The following is a 17,938-nucleotide window of genomic DNA, read 5'->3' on the forward strand; positions in this document are numbered from 1 at the left end:
GCTGAAGTTGACAGGGCCAGGATTCCTCCAGATATATTCTCTCACAGCAGTATAAACTGGTCTTCTCAAGCCCAGCAGCAAAAGGTCCAACTCCTTCCTACCTGTAACTTATGAACTTTTTCATTGAGTTCTGTCCGAATACGCTCTCCATCAGTGTATTTGGACTGTAACTCTTGCAGCTGTACTTCCAGCTTCTTCTTTTTGTGCTCCACATCTTGTTTGGTCTGATTCAGGCTCCTGACTTCATTAACCAGATCAGCGTTTTCTTTCTCCAGTGTCTGCTTGGTCTTATCCAAGTTTGCTTTAGCCTACAAGCATGAAGTGAAGAAAGATGATCTATAAAAGGAAGCAGTGTTATCTAGTGGATAGTTTTCAGTAAGGTGAATTTCTGTTTACCCGTTTAAATTGCTCCAGCTGCTCTGTTAGCTCTTCCACAGCTTGAGTGTGCTTTTGCCTCATCTCCTGGACCTGGGCTTCATGAGTTCGAGTCTCCTCCTCCAGAGCTCTCTTCAGCACTGTGACCTCCTGTTCACGCTTTGCTCTGGAAGGTAACACACGTAAATGGAGCAGCAGCAGGTAAGAGTGTTCCAGTCACTGGGAAAATAGCACTACTGCACAGTTACTAGACAGTATTGTATTGAGCTTGGTGACATTTGTTTTTGGCCCATGTCCTACATCTCCGTACCTGAGCTCTTGTTGGGTGGCTGTGGTATCCAAAGTATCCTCAAGCTCTGTCTTAAGAGCCTCCAGTTCTTCACCTAGGTCTCTCTTCTGTTTTTCTGCTTTGTTTCTTGCAGCTCTTTCAGACTCCAAGTCTTCCTGGAGATCAGAGATGTGAGATTCCAATTCACGGATCTTCTTGAGGGCGTTGTTCTTCTGACTACTTTCATCTTCAAGCCTTAAAAGACAGTATTTAATTTTATGTATTAAAATAAATATTTGACTTGGAGGAAATCAGTATACAGAGATTAAAAGTTTATAGGTTTTGTGCAAGAAAGTGTTAAAGAAAGAGGGGGACTGATGCAAAAGGGATCCGGCAGCTGTACTTTATCAGGACACAGTGCCTGGAGATGCTGATTAAGCAAAAGTCATGCTTGAATGTTGTCCCTCTTAAATTTATACAAAAAATCCACTGACTCTGGAATGGATCAAGGTCAGACTCCTAAGTAATTTCTGCCTTTTGCCTATGAAGTATGTTGTTACATTTCATTCTTTACTTGACAGCACTGCCAATACCATTGGGAAGAGGAGTTTTCATTGATATCTGGAGGTAAGATTATGTGTCTATGGGCAAATAATAGTATAATTATTTTTTGCAAAAAGAAATCTGGAAAATGGGGAAAGCGTGCAGGGAGGATGTAACTGAGAGATGAGACACGTGTTCCAGCCTGGGTTTTCAACCTGTGTGCAGATTCAGGAGTGAATACCTGGCTAGAGCAGCCTGCAGTTCTTCCTCCTTCTTGGCTAGTTGTGCCTTCAGCTCAGCAATTTGTGCCTGGAGCTCTGCGATTTGCTCATGTAGATCACTCGACTCCCCTTCCAACTTCCTCTTAATTTTTTCCAGTTCTTGTCTGTTCTTCTCTTCTTTCTTCAGTCGTACTGAAAAAGTAAGGATTTTGATCATGGGAGTGTGTTAGTGCAAGGAGTCCTTAATCTGATCTTGAATTTAGGCAAAAAAATGTTCTGGCCTCCAGTGAGGCCATACATTTAACTAAAGGTCACTGCGTTTCTGACACAACATGCAATACCTTACGTTCATCACTTATTTCTAGCTACCCCAAAGAATAATTTATTTATCTTTCTACAGAAGAAGCATTATTTTTTTTCCCAATTTTCTCTCCTCTGCTCTTTTGTATGTTAAAAAAAAATGGGTTGTGCACCCTGGGGTTTTGGTGATTCTTGCGCACAAAATGGCTTCAGCATAAGAAATTTGGAAAACACCCTCCAAATTTTGTAGAAGTTCTATCCAGATTCTGTTCATGTGTTTTTGTTGTGTGCAGAGGCAAAAAAACCGATACAAAACACTTGTTCATGTTACCTTCAAGTTCTGAAATCATAGATTCATGTTTGTTTTTCAGCTTTGTAAGATTTTTGGCTTTTTCTTCTTCTTCTGCAAGATTTGTTGTTAGATCGCTTATTCTTTCCTCAAGGAGTTTTCTTTCCTTAAGAAAAATAAAATAATTCTGTTAACAAAAGCGTCTGTCATTGGTGATCATGAATCAACTCTTTGCCAACTAAAAATGTCCAAGACACTGCCTTTTTATGCTGTATTTCTTGAGATGGTAGTGATACATTTCAATTTGCCAGTTACAGAGGAGCTGAGGAGTGGTGTCTACAACTTCCATATTCTCTAACCTGCTACTATTAGAATCTTTTACTCACTCTAATGGTTGATAAGTACAGGGCCCAGTTCAGAGGAGCATCCGCTTTTAAAACTGGAATACATGTTTGCTTCCCGTTTTAATCGTGAAGTTTGGTTGAAATTAGTTGAAAAGAGAATTATTTACTCTGCTTGGGGCCAAGAAGACATGTCTTCCACTGATTGTGCTTGACCGCTGTGAGTATTTTGCTTGAAGATATTGGTACCACAGCAGACCTCAAAACCAGCAGTTTTACACAATTTTGAATTCTTTAAATGAGCATGGAAAAATTATCAGAAACTTGTTTGATAGAGGCTGGACTGATGGTCTGGTGGATCTGTACACCCATGAGACTATAGAGTCAAGGGTATTCCAGTTGTTCTAGTGGATGAGAAGGTTTTTTCTCATTTTGCACTATTTTCACACAGTAAGAAAATGGACCCACAATGCTTACCTTGGTTAGCTTGTTATTCTGATCTTCCATTATGAGAATATCATCTTCCATTTTCTTTATCTTGCCATCTGCTGTTACTTTTTCAAGTTGCAGTTTCTGCCTTGCAGCTTCTTCTTCTTCCAGCTGTTCCTCAAGGTCCTTTGAGGGGAAAAAGAAACCCACAAAACATGAATTCCGGAAATAAAATACTGCTTAGATTATAGGAAATGGTTAATGTTTGTCACTGTATGTGGGGTATGTTGTAGACTTTGTTGGTTTTATTAACAACTAGCAATGTCTAATGTTTGCTGATTTAGAAGGGAAGACTTGTTAAAATAAGTTTTTAGAGAAAAGGTTATTTGAGATGGGGAATAAGAGAACTCTGGAGGAAAGAGCATCAGTTGATTGTTCTTACTTCAGTGGCACAGATGCGTATTCTACAGAGGGCTGCATAGCAAGCACTTTCATAGGATCTGATGTTTGCCAGTCTCCGTTTTTTCTCTGTGAGATACAAGTTATTGTCCGTGTTCGTCACTTATGCCTCCTTACCAGCATTTGTTGTTGCATCTTTTTCTTTTCTGCTTGCAATTGCTGGCTGCGCTCCTCCTCTTCCTCAATTCTGGCTTCCATCTCATGCAGGATCTCTTCCAGCTCTTGTTTCTTAGCAGCTAAACGGACTCTCATCTCTTCAGCTTCAGCATACAGTTCAGTTTCTGCCTGAAGCTGTTCCTGAAGGAGGTTCTTCTCTTCACAAAGCTACGCAAATAAAATGGATAGGAAGTTAAGGCTTGGATTGCGAATTGCCCCACAGTGTCTTTTTACTAGATAGTGCTAGTGTACAGACAGGCAGCTCCAGCACAGGTTCTTGTGTGGACATTAGACCTTTGCTGAAGTTACTAGGAGTTTGTCTGCACTGAACTCTTGTTCTGGGCCATTGCTGTGAATACAATTGTGAGTACAAAGAAAAAAGACACCTGTTTTGTAACAGCTTCTAGAAATGGTGAAAGAACAGTTAGCGTTTCCCAGAGGCTCAGAGCTGTAAATCACCTGTGTGTGTTTCAGTTCCAGCTCCTTCAATTCACTCTCTGCTTTTTGTTGTCTTTCCTTAGTTTTTTGTAGTTCTTCATCCTTGGCCTGCATTTCTTCCTCTTGGCGAGTGACTTGCAGCAGTGGTTTCACCTGAAAATAAAAAGTTTAAGAATGTTTCCTGTCAGTATTTTTATTACTGAGCATGGTACTTAAAGGCGCCATGCTGACTGGCACTAATGGTAGCACTGTCTGTTGTTGCTCAGGTAGTGGACAAATGCTGTGCAGCCAAGCTTGATGTAAGTATCTTTAAACCAGTAACCTTCAGCAGCGTTGCTCTTGGCCATCTCTGTGTTAATTCTTGGAGCCTTGTGAGCACCTCTGCCTCCAATAGTGCCACTTTTTGAATGGCTCCAAGCCTGTTTTCATCCATTGATAGTGTGCAAAAGCTACATCTTCTGCATAGAAAGGCAATGTGCACACACAGGTGTGTGTTACTGCCTGTTTCTGTTTGCAGAGGAGGTTGGTATCAATGCAAGTAGGAACAGTTTTCTAAATCTAAACTGAAGGCCATTCTTGAAAAAATCCCAGGTCTCTTCAACAGGAAAATAGACTTAATTTGCTTGAGTGCGTAGCAGGAAGATGTTTAGTGTCCCAGTTAGGGAACTCCTGAGCTACTGAGTCCCCCATAGATACATAACTCTGCACGTTCACAAAATTCAGTTTTACCTTGTCTTATTATTCGCCCCTGTGAAATTATTTCATTTTTGGCAATTAAAAAAAAGTCCCCAAACATGCAAAATCTTTTATGAATCTCTGCTTAACTGGTTTGTTTTCTTCTCAAGCTAGAACTAACTTTAATGGTAATGGCGTTATAACTATCCAGAGTATCTGTAATCCAAAATTTTGTGAGGGTAATGAGGCTCTTGCCATCAGCTGCAATGGACTTTGGAACAAGGAGTGTGCCTGCCACGATATGCCTTGGTATCTTGTGCATTTCATTTCTTTTGGAAAGCTGAGGAGATTCACCGATAGCAGTCACTCACTTTAGTGAACAGTCTCCACCATTGCCAGTTCCTCAGCTTCAGGTAAGCAGCACAATTTCTTTGGATAACCTTCATTGCAGTCAGCTGTTGCTGTCTCTTGGCAAAGGCTCTGTGATTAAAAACATAAAGCAAATTGGTTCAGTCTGGGAATACAAGTTGTCTGCAAGATACACACACTAAGCAAAGAAACTCTGGCATGAGAGTCTGCTGATGAGCCACATGGTTTGAGAAGTCTGGCACAAATTCTTTTGTCACTTAAACAGTGCCTGTGCTTTCTTGAGGAAAGGCAGTAACTCTGTTTAGCTTTCTGGTATTTTATTTAGTCTTCTGGTTTTTGGCTGTTTGCACTCCATAGGAAGGCACAAACCAGAAAGTATAGATCTAGTTCTGGATGTGAACATCTTTCCAGAGTACCCAGGCTCTCAGAACTTGCATTGATCATCATTCTTGAAACCTATTATATTTAAATTTCTTTGCTCAGCAATTTGAAAAGCCTTGGTAGTGTGCAGAAAAAGGGCATTATTGCTAATAGTTTTGTGATGTACATTAACTGAGATCATGCTAGATGATCAGTGTTTCATGCCCAAGCTGTATAAGAAATTATTTCATGTTTTACAAATGCCAGTGGTGCTGCTACTTGTAATAGTGCATAAGACTCCAGTCATAGGCTAAGATGCTCCTTCTCCTGCTTGTACAAACACATGTTTAAATGATGGGTCATTGCCTCAGAGAGCTTACTGTACAGAAGGTGTAAGTAGCCTCACAATGTAATTGCTTCCCTGTAATTATACTAATAAGCCTCTTCTGGGCAGAAAGTGAGTCCTTCATTGGACACAAGTTGAGTTCTAATGCAGTACAAATAATAGATAATAATAAAAAGTCTCAATATCTTCTATTTGTTATACAGTGAACTAAAGGCTACTGTAGATACTCTGCTGCAGAAGGCATTATTTTTGTTAGTACATATTCTTACTTTCTTGCTAGGTAGCCTCGGCACTGAGCCTGGAAGGCGATAATAACGTCTGTGATCTTCAGGTCTCTCTCTTCTTCTAGGTGAGCCAGAACACCAGTTCTGAAGAAGATTTTGCTCTGCCCAATTCTGTACAAGTTGGGATCAAGTTCTAAAGCTTTGATCTGGAGGAAAACAGGGATATTTGTTAACTCCAGTGCTGAGGTTTCAGGTATTAAAAATTACTTCTCATTTCTGTTCATTCTCAACAGCTTTTATATAAAAAACATAGACCTGACTATCAATAGGATCAAAAATGCTTTCCTCACCATCAGTATGCAAGCCTGCTTCCCATCCATGAATCCTTTTGGAATAGCATTTGCAGCAAGAATTTCGTATCTGCCAAAAGATGTTGATGTTAGGGAGGTTAAAACACATCAGATTATTTTGTACAGACAAATATGTATTACACTACTATTAAACCCAGAGTTAGGACCAAGTGAGGGATTCCTACCGCTGACGGAACTCCTGGAAGACAATCCTGTTGGGGAATCCCTGACGGCAGATACGAATACCTTCCAAGACACCATTGCAGCGCAACTGCTCCAGCACTAAATGGGCATCAAGTTTGCCAGCCTGAAAAGAGAACAGAAAGTAGTTTTAGCATAGTAGAAATATACAAAAATGTTACTGGCTGCATATCTATGTTTGAAGACATCATTCAGCTCTGCGATATGCTGGTACAGTGAGCAGCTCAACATGAATAATGTGCCAGGAGTCTGAAAATTGAGCATTTGAAAATTACCCTTTTTTCATGATTTGGAATGATACAGCGGACAAAGTTGGGATTGGTATTCCTTAAGGTGGTCATCAGTTTGGTCAGCTGCTCTTTATAGAGTTGTCCAACAGTACGGAACATGCCTTTCTTGGTTTTTGAAGCACTAGGGAGGGAGCTTTCAGTCATCTTGGCCATCTGGTCCAGCCCAACTATACGGTCCACTAGAATATAAAAGAAAGTATGAATGGAACTGCTTATATAAACTGTCCTCACCTCACGTTACACCTGTCACTGGCATTGTTAAACTGCAGCTTCCCAAAGAGGACCAATGTATTTTTTATGCAGTAGAAGCATACTAACAAAAGTACTAGAAGAGCCTTCTGGGTAAATAGTCTACTGTCAAACATGAAAACAAGGATCTTTCTTTGTTAATTAGTGACAGAATGGAGCAACTGAATACACAGAATATATTTTATTTTGTTTGCTCTGAAAAGGACAGTCCTTCTGCAAAATATCCAGTTGGTAGGTTGGAGTCAGAACAAGAAACAGCAACATCTCTTGACTCCCATGTATTACCCAGTGGTTCTCAAAGTCTAGCTAGTAATCTCCCTCAGTTATTTGATAATTCAGAGCCACCTTGCTGTGTTTGCATGCACATTTATGCCCCTGTATTAAATATTTCTACTGTAGTGTATGTTTTACAGATCCATATAAACTTTTTAAAAACGAAGTGTTTTATATGCATACAGACATTCTTCTGATCGAGTTTAGTTGAGATTGTACATCACTGGAGAGAACTGTGCAGGACTTCTGGGAGAGCAGTGTGTAAGGTAAGTCATTCATAAAACCCAACAATAACCTGTATTAAATGAAGTCTACACTATCACATATTCAGCAACTTTATAACAGTGTAATGAATAACTTTATTCTGTTGCTGAACAATATCAAGGGAATTTTTTGGTAGTGCTTAAAACTGTCTAATGATGCTTTCCATAAGTACGTCTCTAGAACACATTATTCTTGTTTCTTAGTTCAGTCTCTTCTATGCTTATCATTTCCACACTTGTGTCCTGCCAGCAAGGGACAGCTGTCAAAAAAGTTCTGGTAGAAGTTTCTCCCTTTAAACCACATTACTGATTTAGAGTTGCAATTCATACCATCTTTCCAAAGGTCTGCTACAAATTTGTCTGAAGACTGGTTCAGCAGAGAAGTCACATTGTCATTTAGTGGATCCATGTTCTTTGTTAGCCAGGCAGTTGCGTTGTAGGTAACCTGCAGGAAACAGTGCTATGTCAAAAATCTGTTCTTGATAAAGAAATCTGGAGTGTCCAAGAACACAGGGCACTGTATTAACACAAAATCATACAAATAATAATAATAATAATAATGTGAGAAGCTTTCTATGGTTGAGATCTGAGTTGAGTATTTATTCTTACATGTACTAGCCTCTGAAAAGCTTTTTGCAGACATATCCATGGCAGGGCATCTGCCCTGCCTTTAAAAAAATCTGCTGTCTAGAAAGGAATCCAAATTACTTGGATTTTCAATAATCCCGGTGCCGCTTATTTTTGTTTTCATGTGACCTTAGCGCAACCATGAAAGTTTTGCAAATCTTATTTCATATGTTATGCAATTAAAGCATTAAATATATCCTTTATATAATTAAAACTGTCCCTTATCAATGCAGGGACCAGACTATTTCTTTTTTAGCATTTGGGCATCAAAGAATCAAAGTTCCCTAAGTCAAAATAGCTCAATCTGTCCGGTACCTTTCCTGCATAGTGTATTATACAGAACTCTGTTTTATCCTTGAGTTGCTTGGTCTTCTGGAATTTGACATGGTTGCCTTGTTCTTGACATAGTTTCTCCACAAAGGATGTGTCAGTAGCTTTGGGGAACCAGCACTCTTCATCCAGCAGAGCCAGGACACCTGGAGGGTTGGTCTGCAATGTGAGCAATATCAGATCAGTATCATCACAGGCAAAGAAAGAGTACCACCTTCTTTATCCCTTATGTTACAAATCCTCCCAGGCAACAAAGGATCTGAAATACCTTGAATGGCTCTCTTATTATACTGATACATAACTGACCCTGATGCAACCTATATAGTATCCCACCTATAGAGCTATAATCTTACTGGTCTTTCAATCAGCTCAATGCAAGGTTGCAAGTCAAGGCCAAAGTCAATGAAATTCCATTCAATGCCCTCTCTCTGGTATTCCTCTTGCTCCAATACAAACATTGTGTGGTTGAAAAGCTGCTGAAGTTTCTCGTTAGTGTAATTGATGCACAGCTGCTCAAAGGAATTGATCTGTGAAGAAGAAAAAAGTGAATCCCTAATGTTAGAAAGAGACCTTTGAGAGGGAACTTAAAGGACAAGTTGAAATTTGCTATCTTCTATTTATTTTTACATATTACAATAATTCAAATATAAGGATTCCTATTTTTCTGATATAAGGTCTTGAGAATTTACAGTAAGTTCTTAAGTGGTAAATCTTTGTACTGGGACCTGTTCAATAAACCATAAAAAGCAGAGCCTGGCTCTATACACTGAGCCCTGCAGAAGCCCAGCAGGAGCATGCTGCCAGCCCCCAGCCCTTCCTGCCCAAGGGAAAGGCAAGCAGCCAGGTGTAGTAGGCCTGTGGGTCGTGTCGGCCACGGGCTGCTAGCCAGCTTGAAAGAACCAAATTGGTTTTGTGGCTCTGAAATTAGATTTTTGTCATCTTATATCTGCATGATAATAAGGAGTGTAGCCAACTTGTGTCCCACAGTACCTACCTCAAAAATCTCAAATCCAGCAATATCAAGGATCCCCAAGAAGGAAGCACCTTGTCTTTTTGTTTTATCGAGAGCTTTGTTTACGCGAGTTAGAATCCAACGGAAAAGACGTTCAAATTGTGCCTTGGCCAAAGCCTCTATGGCAAAGTCCGCCTGAAAAAAATAAGTGAAAATTGTAAGTGAAAGAAGAAACCCAATTAGCTGCTAATTTCTGTAGAGATAATGAAGCAGAAAACTGACATTTCCCTTTAGACAAGATGTAAGAAAAAAAAGAAGAAAGGAGAGTAGTTTCAGGAGAGCTGACCAGACTGCAAGTAGATACCTGCTCTTTGGTCTGAGCTTTCTGAACAACATCTCGTCCTACTTTGATCCTTGGGGTTAGAATAGATCTTGTGAAATCTGTCACATTGATCCCCATCAGGTGACATACTTTTTGTGCAGCTAGAATAAAAGAGAGATTTTATTTCAGATTGAATTTTCTTTTAGCAGGTCAGCAAGTGTGAATATGAGCACCTCAGCAAGTATGTGAAGTTATTTGTCTTCCTTAAAACCTCTATTGTACACACAAGAGATGCCACTTGCCATAAAAGTATTATTCGTGATCCAAACAGCAAATCCACTGTTCGTCACTTTATGGATTCAAGATTACTAGAAAAGGTAATAACTGAGCTGATTTTAAGTATGGTATATCTTTTAAAGCCTGTGAAGTATATATGTAATAACAATTCAATAAAAAATACTGATAGAGTGCTTACTCAGCTATTTTATTAATTTCTTAATGTTAACTAATTTTTTAAAGTGGCAGATCATACCAGTATTGTCTGGCATAGAAGCTTGATCAGTGTTTCTCTCCTTCTTGAAGACAATATTACCCAGTTGTAGGACAGATGAAACAACCTTCAGAATAGCTGTAAGAGAAACAGATAATATAAATGAGGAACAGAAGTGACATATTTTGAAAGCTCTATTCTCTGCAATAACAAAGATTCATTCTATTGCCTATGGTAGTCTGTACCCCTATGGAAAGAGCTAGGTTTGCTTTAAGACTGTGCTGTAAACTGCAGGAGTTTGAGAGCTGGTTAAGCAGCATCTCAACAATCTGTGCAGTGGAGTAAACAGGCCAGTCTGGGAACACCAGCACCTCAAAGCTAAGTTGTGCTGGCTCCCCAGGCAGACCCCCAGATCTCAGGAATTCATCTCCCACTCACAGTGGCCTGTAGCATCTTCCCTGCTCAGTCACTTGACAATCTGTATCTCTGTCTTTAAAATTAAAAAAAAAAAAAAAAAATCTATGAATTACTAGCATCTTCAAAAATGTGTGGCACTTCTGAAGCTCCAGTTATGCAGGAACATGTGGCTACTATTTAGTTGTGCAACTAAGATCAAATGTATACAAATCTTTGAAGGATTAGTGTCAAAGTACAGAAAAGTAATTGATTAATGTTTGATTACTAAAATATATATATGCGATGTCGCCTAACTTCAGGTAGTAAAATCTACTGATATGTTACAGATGAGATGGTATGAATCTAGGGAGTTCTATTTGTTTATTTGGTAAACTTACACAGGAGAAAAATACTGCCCTAATGGGCTTATATTTTAGTGCATGAAATCAAAGTGGTTCAGACAGTAATATGATGACTCCTATTGTTGTAACGGAGAATGCTTCTGTCAACACTAATACACATGCCCTGGCAGGAGAACGAACCAATCTTCATCAGTAACATCATCTGAATTTACCAAGGCTGGCACTTGCACTGCTCTCCTGCAAGGCAAGACATTTTTGCTCAGCATCCCTCAGTCACTGATGCAGGGATGGAATGTGATGGAGCTCTGCTCCCAGCTGCCAGAGCTGGTCCAAGGCTCAAGTGATGGGGTGACGCAGTTTCTGCCACCAGGTGTCACTTGGGGCATGGCAATTTGCATCCATGGGCAATGCACACTGGCATGCACCAGCTGAAGCCCTGCACACTCGCAGGAGCAGTGAGAGGTAAAAGCTATGGAGAGAGATGTCTCTGGCAGGCCCACATTTTCAAGATCGTTTAGTTGTTGGTTCATGGTCTTTGTTTTTATTTCTCTTTTCTCTGAATCAGTGAACATAAATATGAGCTATTTGAGCCTGTTCCATTTCTTTCAAAATTAAATCAGAATATTTTGCAACTTTTTCATGCTAGTTGTTGGAAAGTTCTGAAAAAATTGTTTTAAATGGTCATTATTGTTGTTAGAGCTGGCTTGAATTCAGTAGTCTGTTCTGAGTATTTATGGAGTTCTTCTAGTGAGAAATCTTCCCTTTCATAAATGCAAATTACCTTTCAAAACATGATGTGTTATAGTACTTTTGCATGCTGACAACTGCACTGAAGCTGTGGAATTCAAATAGGTCAGGAGTGCATATCATGTTCCTCCTACAAGCAGGTCTTCAGAATTTATAAGACTTATAAGAAAAAGCCTTGCAATTCTTCATTCAGATGGACAGCAAAATATAGTGACAGTTATTTTATTTGACCCATGTTTAAATTACTGTATAAAGCTGCCCTGTGCATCATCACTTGTTCTGTGCATCACAGAGATAATTTCTCTTTGATTATATATACTCTATTTTCCAATATAGGTGGTGATACAGTGGAAGAAATATTGAAGTGTTTCTAGCAAGTGCTGCCATTTAACCCTTTGAAGGAGGTGGTTTGCAAAGAGATTTCATTATTGGCCTCAGCTGGTCCCACTGGTATCCACTGCAGCAATGAGAAAAGGTAGGCCACTGTAGTAATTTTTTTTAAGTAGAACTTTTCTAACAACAACCTCAAAGCAGTAGATCATAATTAGATCTCCTTGCAAGGCAAGAACAGTCACACTAATACTGACAAGACTTACTGAAGCATCACCCTGTTTAATATAAAGGTGGCAATGATTCCAAGGAGGCTCATAGTGTTTTGTCTCATGGATCTGTGACAGCTGTTTCAGTGTCTTCGCTGCCAGTCTATTCTCAGCCCCTGCTATCCTCCCCCCAGATTCCTGCTGCTGGTTTATGTTGTCTTCAGTCACTGTACTGCCACCAGTTCAGTTGTTTATTACTGGCTCTGACCATGCTGCTTGTGTCATGTGATCTTGATCCTGTGTTTAGATCCTGCCTTGATCTTGTGTCTCTCCTCATAACACAGAACTGCGTTCCCATATTATTCTTAAGGTGAGGTAGAAACAAATCTGTGCTTGAGAAGTTTCGCCTTATGAGAGAACGTTCATTCTATTTCCATGAGACATCTATGGTTTAATTCATCTAATACCTCCTGAGAAGGAGGGAAAACTATGGCATTAATTCACAGTGCACTTCTTGGAAATGGTAGCTAGGTAACGGTTGGTAATAGTTTTATACAGAGGAAATCGGAGGCAAAGAGCTTAAATAACATGGGTACATTTAGAATCCTCCAGTTGGTGGTTCATGCAAGAACACGCTTCTCCAGAGAAACATGGGCATAAAATCTAAATAATCTTAATTTTCTTATATGAATGTAGAATCTTACTTCACATGCATATTTTGCAAAGTGATTATTCTGGACAGAATTAACCTCTGTGCCTTTGCATCCCTATATAGTTTCACTTGCAGATCTATACCTTGAATACAATCTTGCTAACAATTCTCACCTGTCTGTTCCTCCTCAGTAAAGCCCATAATTGTCATGGCTTCCAAGGTCTCCTGAAACATCTCATCATCTTGTTGAGCAGGAATAGGCACATGGCCATTAGAAAGAAAGGTATAATTGTTGAAGCCTTCCAGCAACAGATCATCTAAAAAGCAAAGAAGAAAAGATTTACTTAAGTGCATCAACTTAATGCTGTTGGTTCATGAGGTCTCCCAATGAACAACAGGAAAAAAAACAGTGTATTCTTGTATGAGGAGTTCAGGGTTTTGTGGTTCATGAATATTTTCAAAATAACTCTTCATTTAGCGAGCTTGATTACATTAAGTTTTCAGTTTTCATTAGTAACTGGGGAATGTCTCTGCCCCTCAGTGGAATTTTGCACCCTATGGACTCAAATCTGAGCCATTTTTCCCAAAAGTCTTTCATTTAGCACCATGTGTAACCTACTCAGAATTACACCCTCTCCCTGTGGGGATTCATATCAGGTAATAAGAATGGAACCAGGTAACAACCATAGTGGGCCAGACTAAAAGACTCTTCAGCCACATACTGTGGCCAACAACAGATTCTTAGGTAAGGGGCATAAGAATCAGGGAAAATACAGAGTTATCCATTGCTTTGTACATTCTTTGGCAACCAGTGATTTAAGGAAAGATGTCATATTTGAACCATGATGTTCCAATACACATTGTCTAATCTTTTTTTTTTTTTGGATCCACTTGCACTTTTCACCTTCTCAACATTCTGAAGCTATGGGTTTCACAGTGTAATAATGTGCCTTGGGAAAGACATTCCCTTAATTTATTTTAAAACCACAAGTCAATATTTTTATTGGGAACCCCACTTTCTTCTGTGTAAAAAATAATTAATAACTCTTCGCTATTCATCTTCTCGATATCGTTCAAGATGGGATCTGAATGGGTTTGCACCTCCTGTGAATTGAAACATCCTGTAAACTGTAAACAACCTGGCTCAAACAGGTGGACATCAATTGAAGCTTTCTTACAATTCACTTGGGAACTATTTTCTATAGCTAAAGAGCTGTCTATTTATAGAAAGGATTTAATAACATACAATTAAAGAAGTTTTAGGATAAATTACTGAAGTAAGCCTTCGCTCAGACTATTCAGTGAGATCTAAGAATCATTAGCAAGTAACTTACTTCTCATTTGTTCAGAAGCTCCAGCAATCAAATAGTAAAAGATATGAAATGTTCGTTCATCTTTAGCCTGACGAATAGCACGGGATTTTTCAAGCAAATCTGTTTGTCAAGTGTGTTAAAAAAAATCAATAACATATTTCAGTCCTTCCTTAGTTGTGCCATCAGCCTCAGAACCATCAATAGCATTGCTGAAATATTTGCCACAAGCTTGTCTAACGTGAACACGTCAGTGCCCGTCACAGCACCAGTAAGAAACAGTAATGTTTCCAAACTTTTTTTGCAGCTGGAAATGTAGACCACAGGGAACTGGAGTGACCCATGCACGATCACACTGATACGAAACAAAATGACTGCATAGCTCTCGAGATAACGTGCAACCTTAACCACAAAACAATCTTTTCCCATTATCGTATTATTGAGACTCTGCTTTTAAAGTCCTCTGCCATTGCCTTAGATGCGGTGCTTCCATTTTCTGAAGCTGTATATGGGGAATAGCACACTTTCCTATAGCTGAGAAAACAGACCTGAGAATGTAAACGTGAGAGTAAGACAAACTAAGAAGCTGGTATCAGCATAAATGGAGCCACTTCCCTCCATCTTTGTTTATACCAGCCTCAGCAATATTTGCCTTTCTTAGACACGCAGTGGAGCTTGTTTATCTTACTCCTTTCTGCTCACCCTAGTTAGCTTCCCATGCAGCTCACTGAAAAGGATACAAGTCTCTATGTTTGCTCCGACAATGTAGCCTGTCACATCAAAGTTGATGCGGATGAATTTGCCCTGTGGATGAAAAGAATATCTAGATTGGGCAGTTCTTTCAGGTTACGCCAGGTTTTCCAACATTAGTATTTAGCCTGTTTAACAACACATGTAAATCATCCTCTTAATCATGCTTGATTCCCTCCTGCTGGGACAACCCATGGAAAAGCCTGAAAGGAAGACAACTTCTCTGATATTCCCTCTGCAGAGATTTGCCCCCACATTTCATTCAGGCACTTAGAGGGAAAGGAGTCCTCCCTACTGCACCAGGCTTTGGAAGCTGGGGATACGACATCTATTTTCTACCTTGATTCCCACAAGTTCAATGAGGGAATAGCATTGGATCTGCACAACTCCCTCTGCTATGGTTCACAGTATTCTGCATGGATCCCTGAACTTTGCAGGGAGAGAGCAGAGGTGGGAGAGGAGGGTCTGCCAGCACTCCCAGAAAAAAGTGTCGTCAAATAGTGACAGCCTGCAGCTCACATCATTCTAACTGGAATCTCTATGACTGTTTTTTCTTTTTCTCCTGTAGTTTTTAATTTACTGTATTAACCACTCTTGCTAAGTAACAGTCACACCTTATGAGATATATGCTCGACAGTGGTGCAAAGAAAAAGAAAGTACAGGTTTTATTTTTAAGTACTCTGAAGGTGGATATGTCCTGGAGCAGAATTGACTCTGGAAGGCCACACATAGACTGCTAAATTGTGAGAGGACAATGGTAATGTCAGGTTTGAGCTTGATCTTTAATCTTCTATAAGGCCACATTCCTATTTCAGAGAGGAATTCTAAGCTGTTTTCAAGGGATTAGTTTTAAGATGTTCTTTAGAGAGAAGCACTGATGAGGGCCACTGTCTGTACACTGTGTTTTAAAAGATGCTGTACCCCCGCACACATAGACCCAGCTGGATTTCTCCTACTTACAAATCTGGAGGAGTTGTCATTCTTCACTGTTTTGGCATTTCCAAAAGCTTCAAGAATAGGGTTTGCCTGTAGAAGCTGCTTTTCCAGCTCACCCTAAAATTCATTCAGACACAGTTAACCCTAAACTTCATAATTACTTAATTAAAACCAACAAATGTACACTGGAGAAAAATGTGAAAGATAATTTAAGCCTTTAACTTTTTTTTTACTGAATACTGCACTTCATCTGGATTTGTTTTCATTCTCTGTTAATCTTTGTGTTTATATATTTGTGCAGTTGACTGCTGTCCTGTATACATGACCCTTTTCCAGCCCTGTTGCCTGTGACAGATCAAAGTCTATTAATCTGTTTAGCATCATGACTGGCCTTCCTTAAAAAAAAGGGTCATTCAATGTCAAATATTTTTTTTTCCAGTTTAGTATCATTTTTAGAAGGGATATTCTTAAAAGAACCTCTAGTATGTCTTGTTCAAGTTAGTTTATTGAGATCCTTTGCTAGCAAATGATGATGTAATTAGAATAACTTGCCCAGAATTCTTTTAATATAATGCAGCACAAAGCTACAAAGCAGATTTCATCAAGTCTATTAATAATGATCCATGCAAGGCTATTTAGGTTAAATATGGAAATGCGTTGATTTATTCAAACTAGGATAATGAATTCTCATGCAAACACACAAACTTCGTATTATATTGTTAATTGTGATTGGTAATGAAACAAATCATGCAATGAAACAAGCATGCATTTAATACTCTAATTTCTAAACAAATCAATGAAGTTGAAAAAATCCTTTACTTATGAATCCAGCTTTTTTGAACTTTTAATTCAGCTCTCTCCTATGAGGTCACTCACTTTCACATTTGTTTCTTGTCATCCTATTCTTTGAGTACTACTCTGCAGTAACAGGCATTATTTCAAATAACACACCCTGAAGAGGAAAAAGTCCTTGATAGATAATATTCTATCATTTAAATAATTTTAATTAGAAAATAAGGCAAATTTAGGTTGAATCTAGGGGAAGTCATCTGGAAAATGAAAGTGCTTCCCAATTAGCGTGCAAAACTTCTTCTAAATGGCATTCCTGAATGTCTTGTAACTTATGTGGCAATGATAAGAGCTGCCACAAAAATAGCAGTAAAAAGCAACAGATATTGTTAACAAATGGCTAAACTTATCTGCGTGGTCACGAGATGGGAGAACGAGCACCTTCCTGAGAGCATGGATCTTTTGAGAGCTAAGGCCTGTATCAAGACTGCATTTTGAAAAAAGAAAAAGGAAAACCCAACCAAAAATCCCCCAAAACTTACTAAGAGTTAAAGGAAGAGGGAAGGAAGATTTCCAAACAAGTTAATACAGGAGTCCTAGAATAACTAAAGAATTCCTCAAAGTCCCTGAAGTTTCTCTGTACTGAGCAACTCTTTCCAGTTACTCTGTAGACTTAACTCCACCATAAGCTTAGGGTGTTGCTGAAATCAGATGGTGACAGCTAAAATCATGTCTGCTAAACTGAGACAGATACCACCTGCTTCTAGGGAGAACTGAACTATGCCATAAACTTGGGGTATAAAAATGTGGCTCCAAATTAACAGCATTGTATGCAGCTGTAAGTCTACTGAACTCCACAGAGATGCCTATGCCAGCAATGAATGTGTTTTTTTTTTTGCAGAGAGCTTGTCAAAGGATATCCTAAATTAACTAAGGGGCAACACATTGCCAAAGTCTGAGAGGCAGCTGTCAGAATGGGGAAAAAAAGACCCCATTAAAAAAAAAAAATCCCATTTGCCTGACACAGAAACAAACAATATGCCAGCAAACCTGCCTGTATTCCTAAAGCATCGGTGTGCTGGTATGGTACACCACAATACAGGAGGACCTATGAGGGCCTGTAAGAAACTGCTGTAACACACCTGCAGACACACGCTGCAGTGGGAATTGCTGTTACACATCATAGCAGCAAGCTAAGAACATGCTAACTTTTGCAGATGTGAACAATTCTCAACAGTTACATGAAAATGTAAAATTGAAAGCAATATCAAATGGAAAGCATGCAGCCAACCAAATCAATCAAACACCGTGAGGTTT

The 17,938-nt window shown here is 39.2% G+C and overlaps 1 protein-coding gene across 3 annotated transcripts in view; it reads right to left on the minus strand.

The window, feature by feature from the left end:
* The window catches only part of MYH11 (myosin heavy chain 11), a 60,614-nt gene that overhangs the window by 12,535 nt on the left and 30,141 nt on the right, over window positions 1-17,938 (minus strand). For all 3 annotated transcript variants that reach the window (XM_068424118.1, XM_068424117.1, XM_068424119.1), the window contains 23 exons: window positions 15,857-15,949; window positions 14,887-14,950; window positions 14,171-14,269; window positions 13,010-13,153; window positions 10,183-10,278; window positions 9,693-9,811; window positions 9,371-9,523; window positions 8,730-8,903; window positions 8,362-8,535; window positions 7,750-7,864; window positions 6,620-6,813; window positions 6,329-6,450; window positions 6,144-6,213; window positions 5,839-5,999; window positions 4,866-4,974; window positions 3,841-3,972; window positions 3,343-3,549; window positions 2,815-2,952; window positions 2,039-2,162; window positions 1,428-1,599; window positions 686-898; window positions 397-541; window positions 102-308 (listed from right to left, as the gene is read on the minus strand). In XM_068424118.1, the coding sequence (XP_068280219.1) occupies window positions 102-308; window positions 397-541; window positions 686-898; window positions 1,428-1,599; window positions 2,039-2,162; window positions 2,815-2,952; window positions 3,343-3,549; window positions 3,841-3,972; window positions 4,866-4,974; window positions 5,839-5,999; window positions 6,144-6,213; window positions 6,329-6,450; window positions 6,620-6,813; window positions 7,750-7,864; window positions 8,362-8,535; window positions 8,730-8,903; window positions 9,371-9,523; window positions 9,693-9,811; window positions 10,183-10,278; window positions 13,010-13,153; window positions 14,171-14,269; window positions 14,887-14,950; window positions 15,857-15,949 (3,225 nt within the window). The remainder of the gene's footprint in view (window positions 1-101; window positions 309-396; window positions 542-685; window positions 899-1,427; window positions 1,600-2,038; window positions 2,163-2,814; window positions 2,953-3,342; window positions 3,550-3,840; window positions 3,973-4,865; window positions 4,975-5,838; window positions 6,000-6,143; window positions 6,214-6,328; window positions 6,451-6,619; window positions 6,814-7,749; window positions 7,865-8,361; window positions 8,536-8,729; window positions 8,904-9,370; window positions 9,524-9,692; window positions 9,812-10,182; window positions 10,279-13,009; window positions 13,154-14,170; window positions 14,270-14,886; window positions 14,951-15,856; window positions 15,950-17,938) is intronic.

Source organism: Nyctibius grandis, chromosome Z, assembly GCF_013368605.1.
Source record: "Nyctibius grandis isolate bNycGra1 chromosome Z, bNycGra1.pri, whole genome shotgun sequence".
NCBI classification, from domain to species: Eukaryota; Metazoa; Chordata; class Aves; order Nyctibiiformes; family Nyctibiidae; genus Nyctibius; species Nyctibius grandis.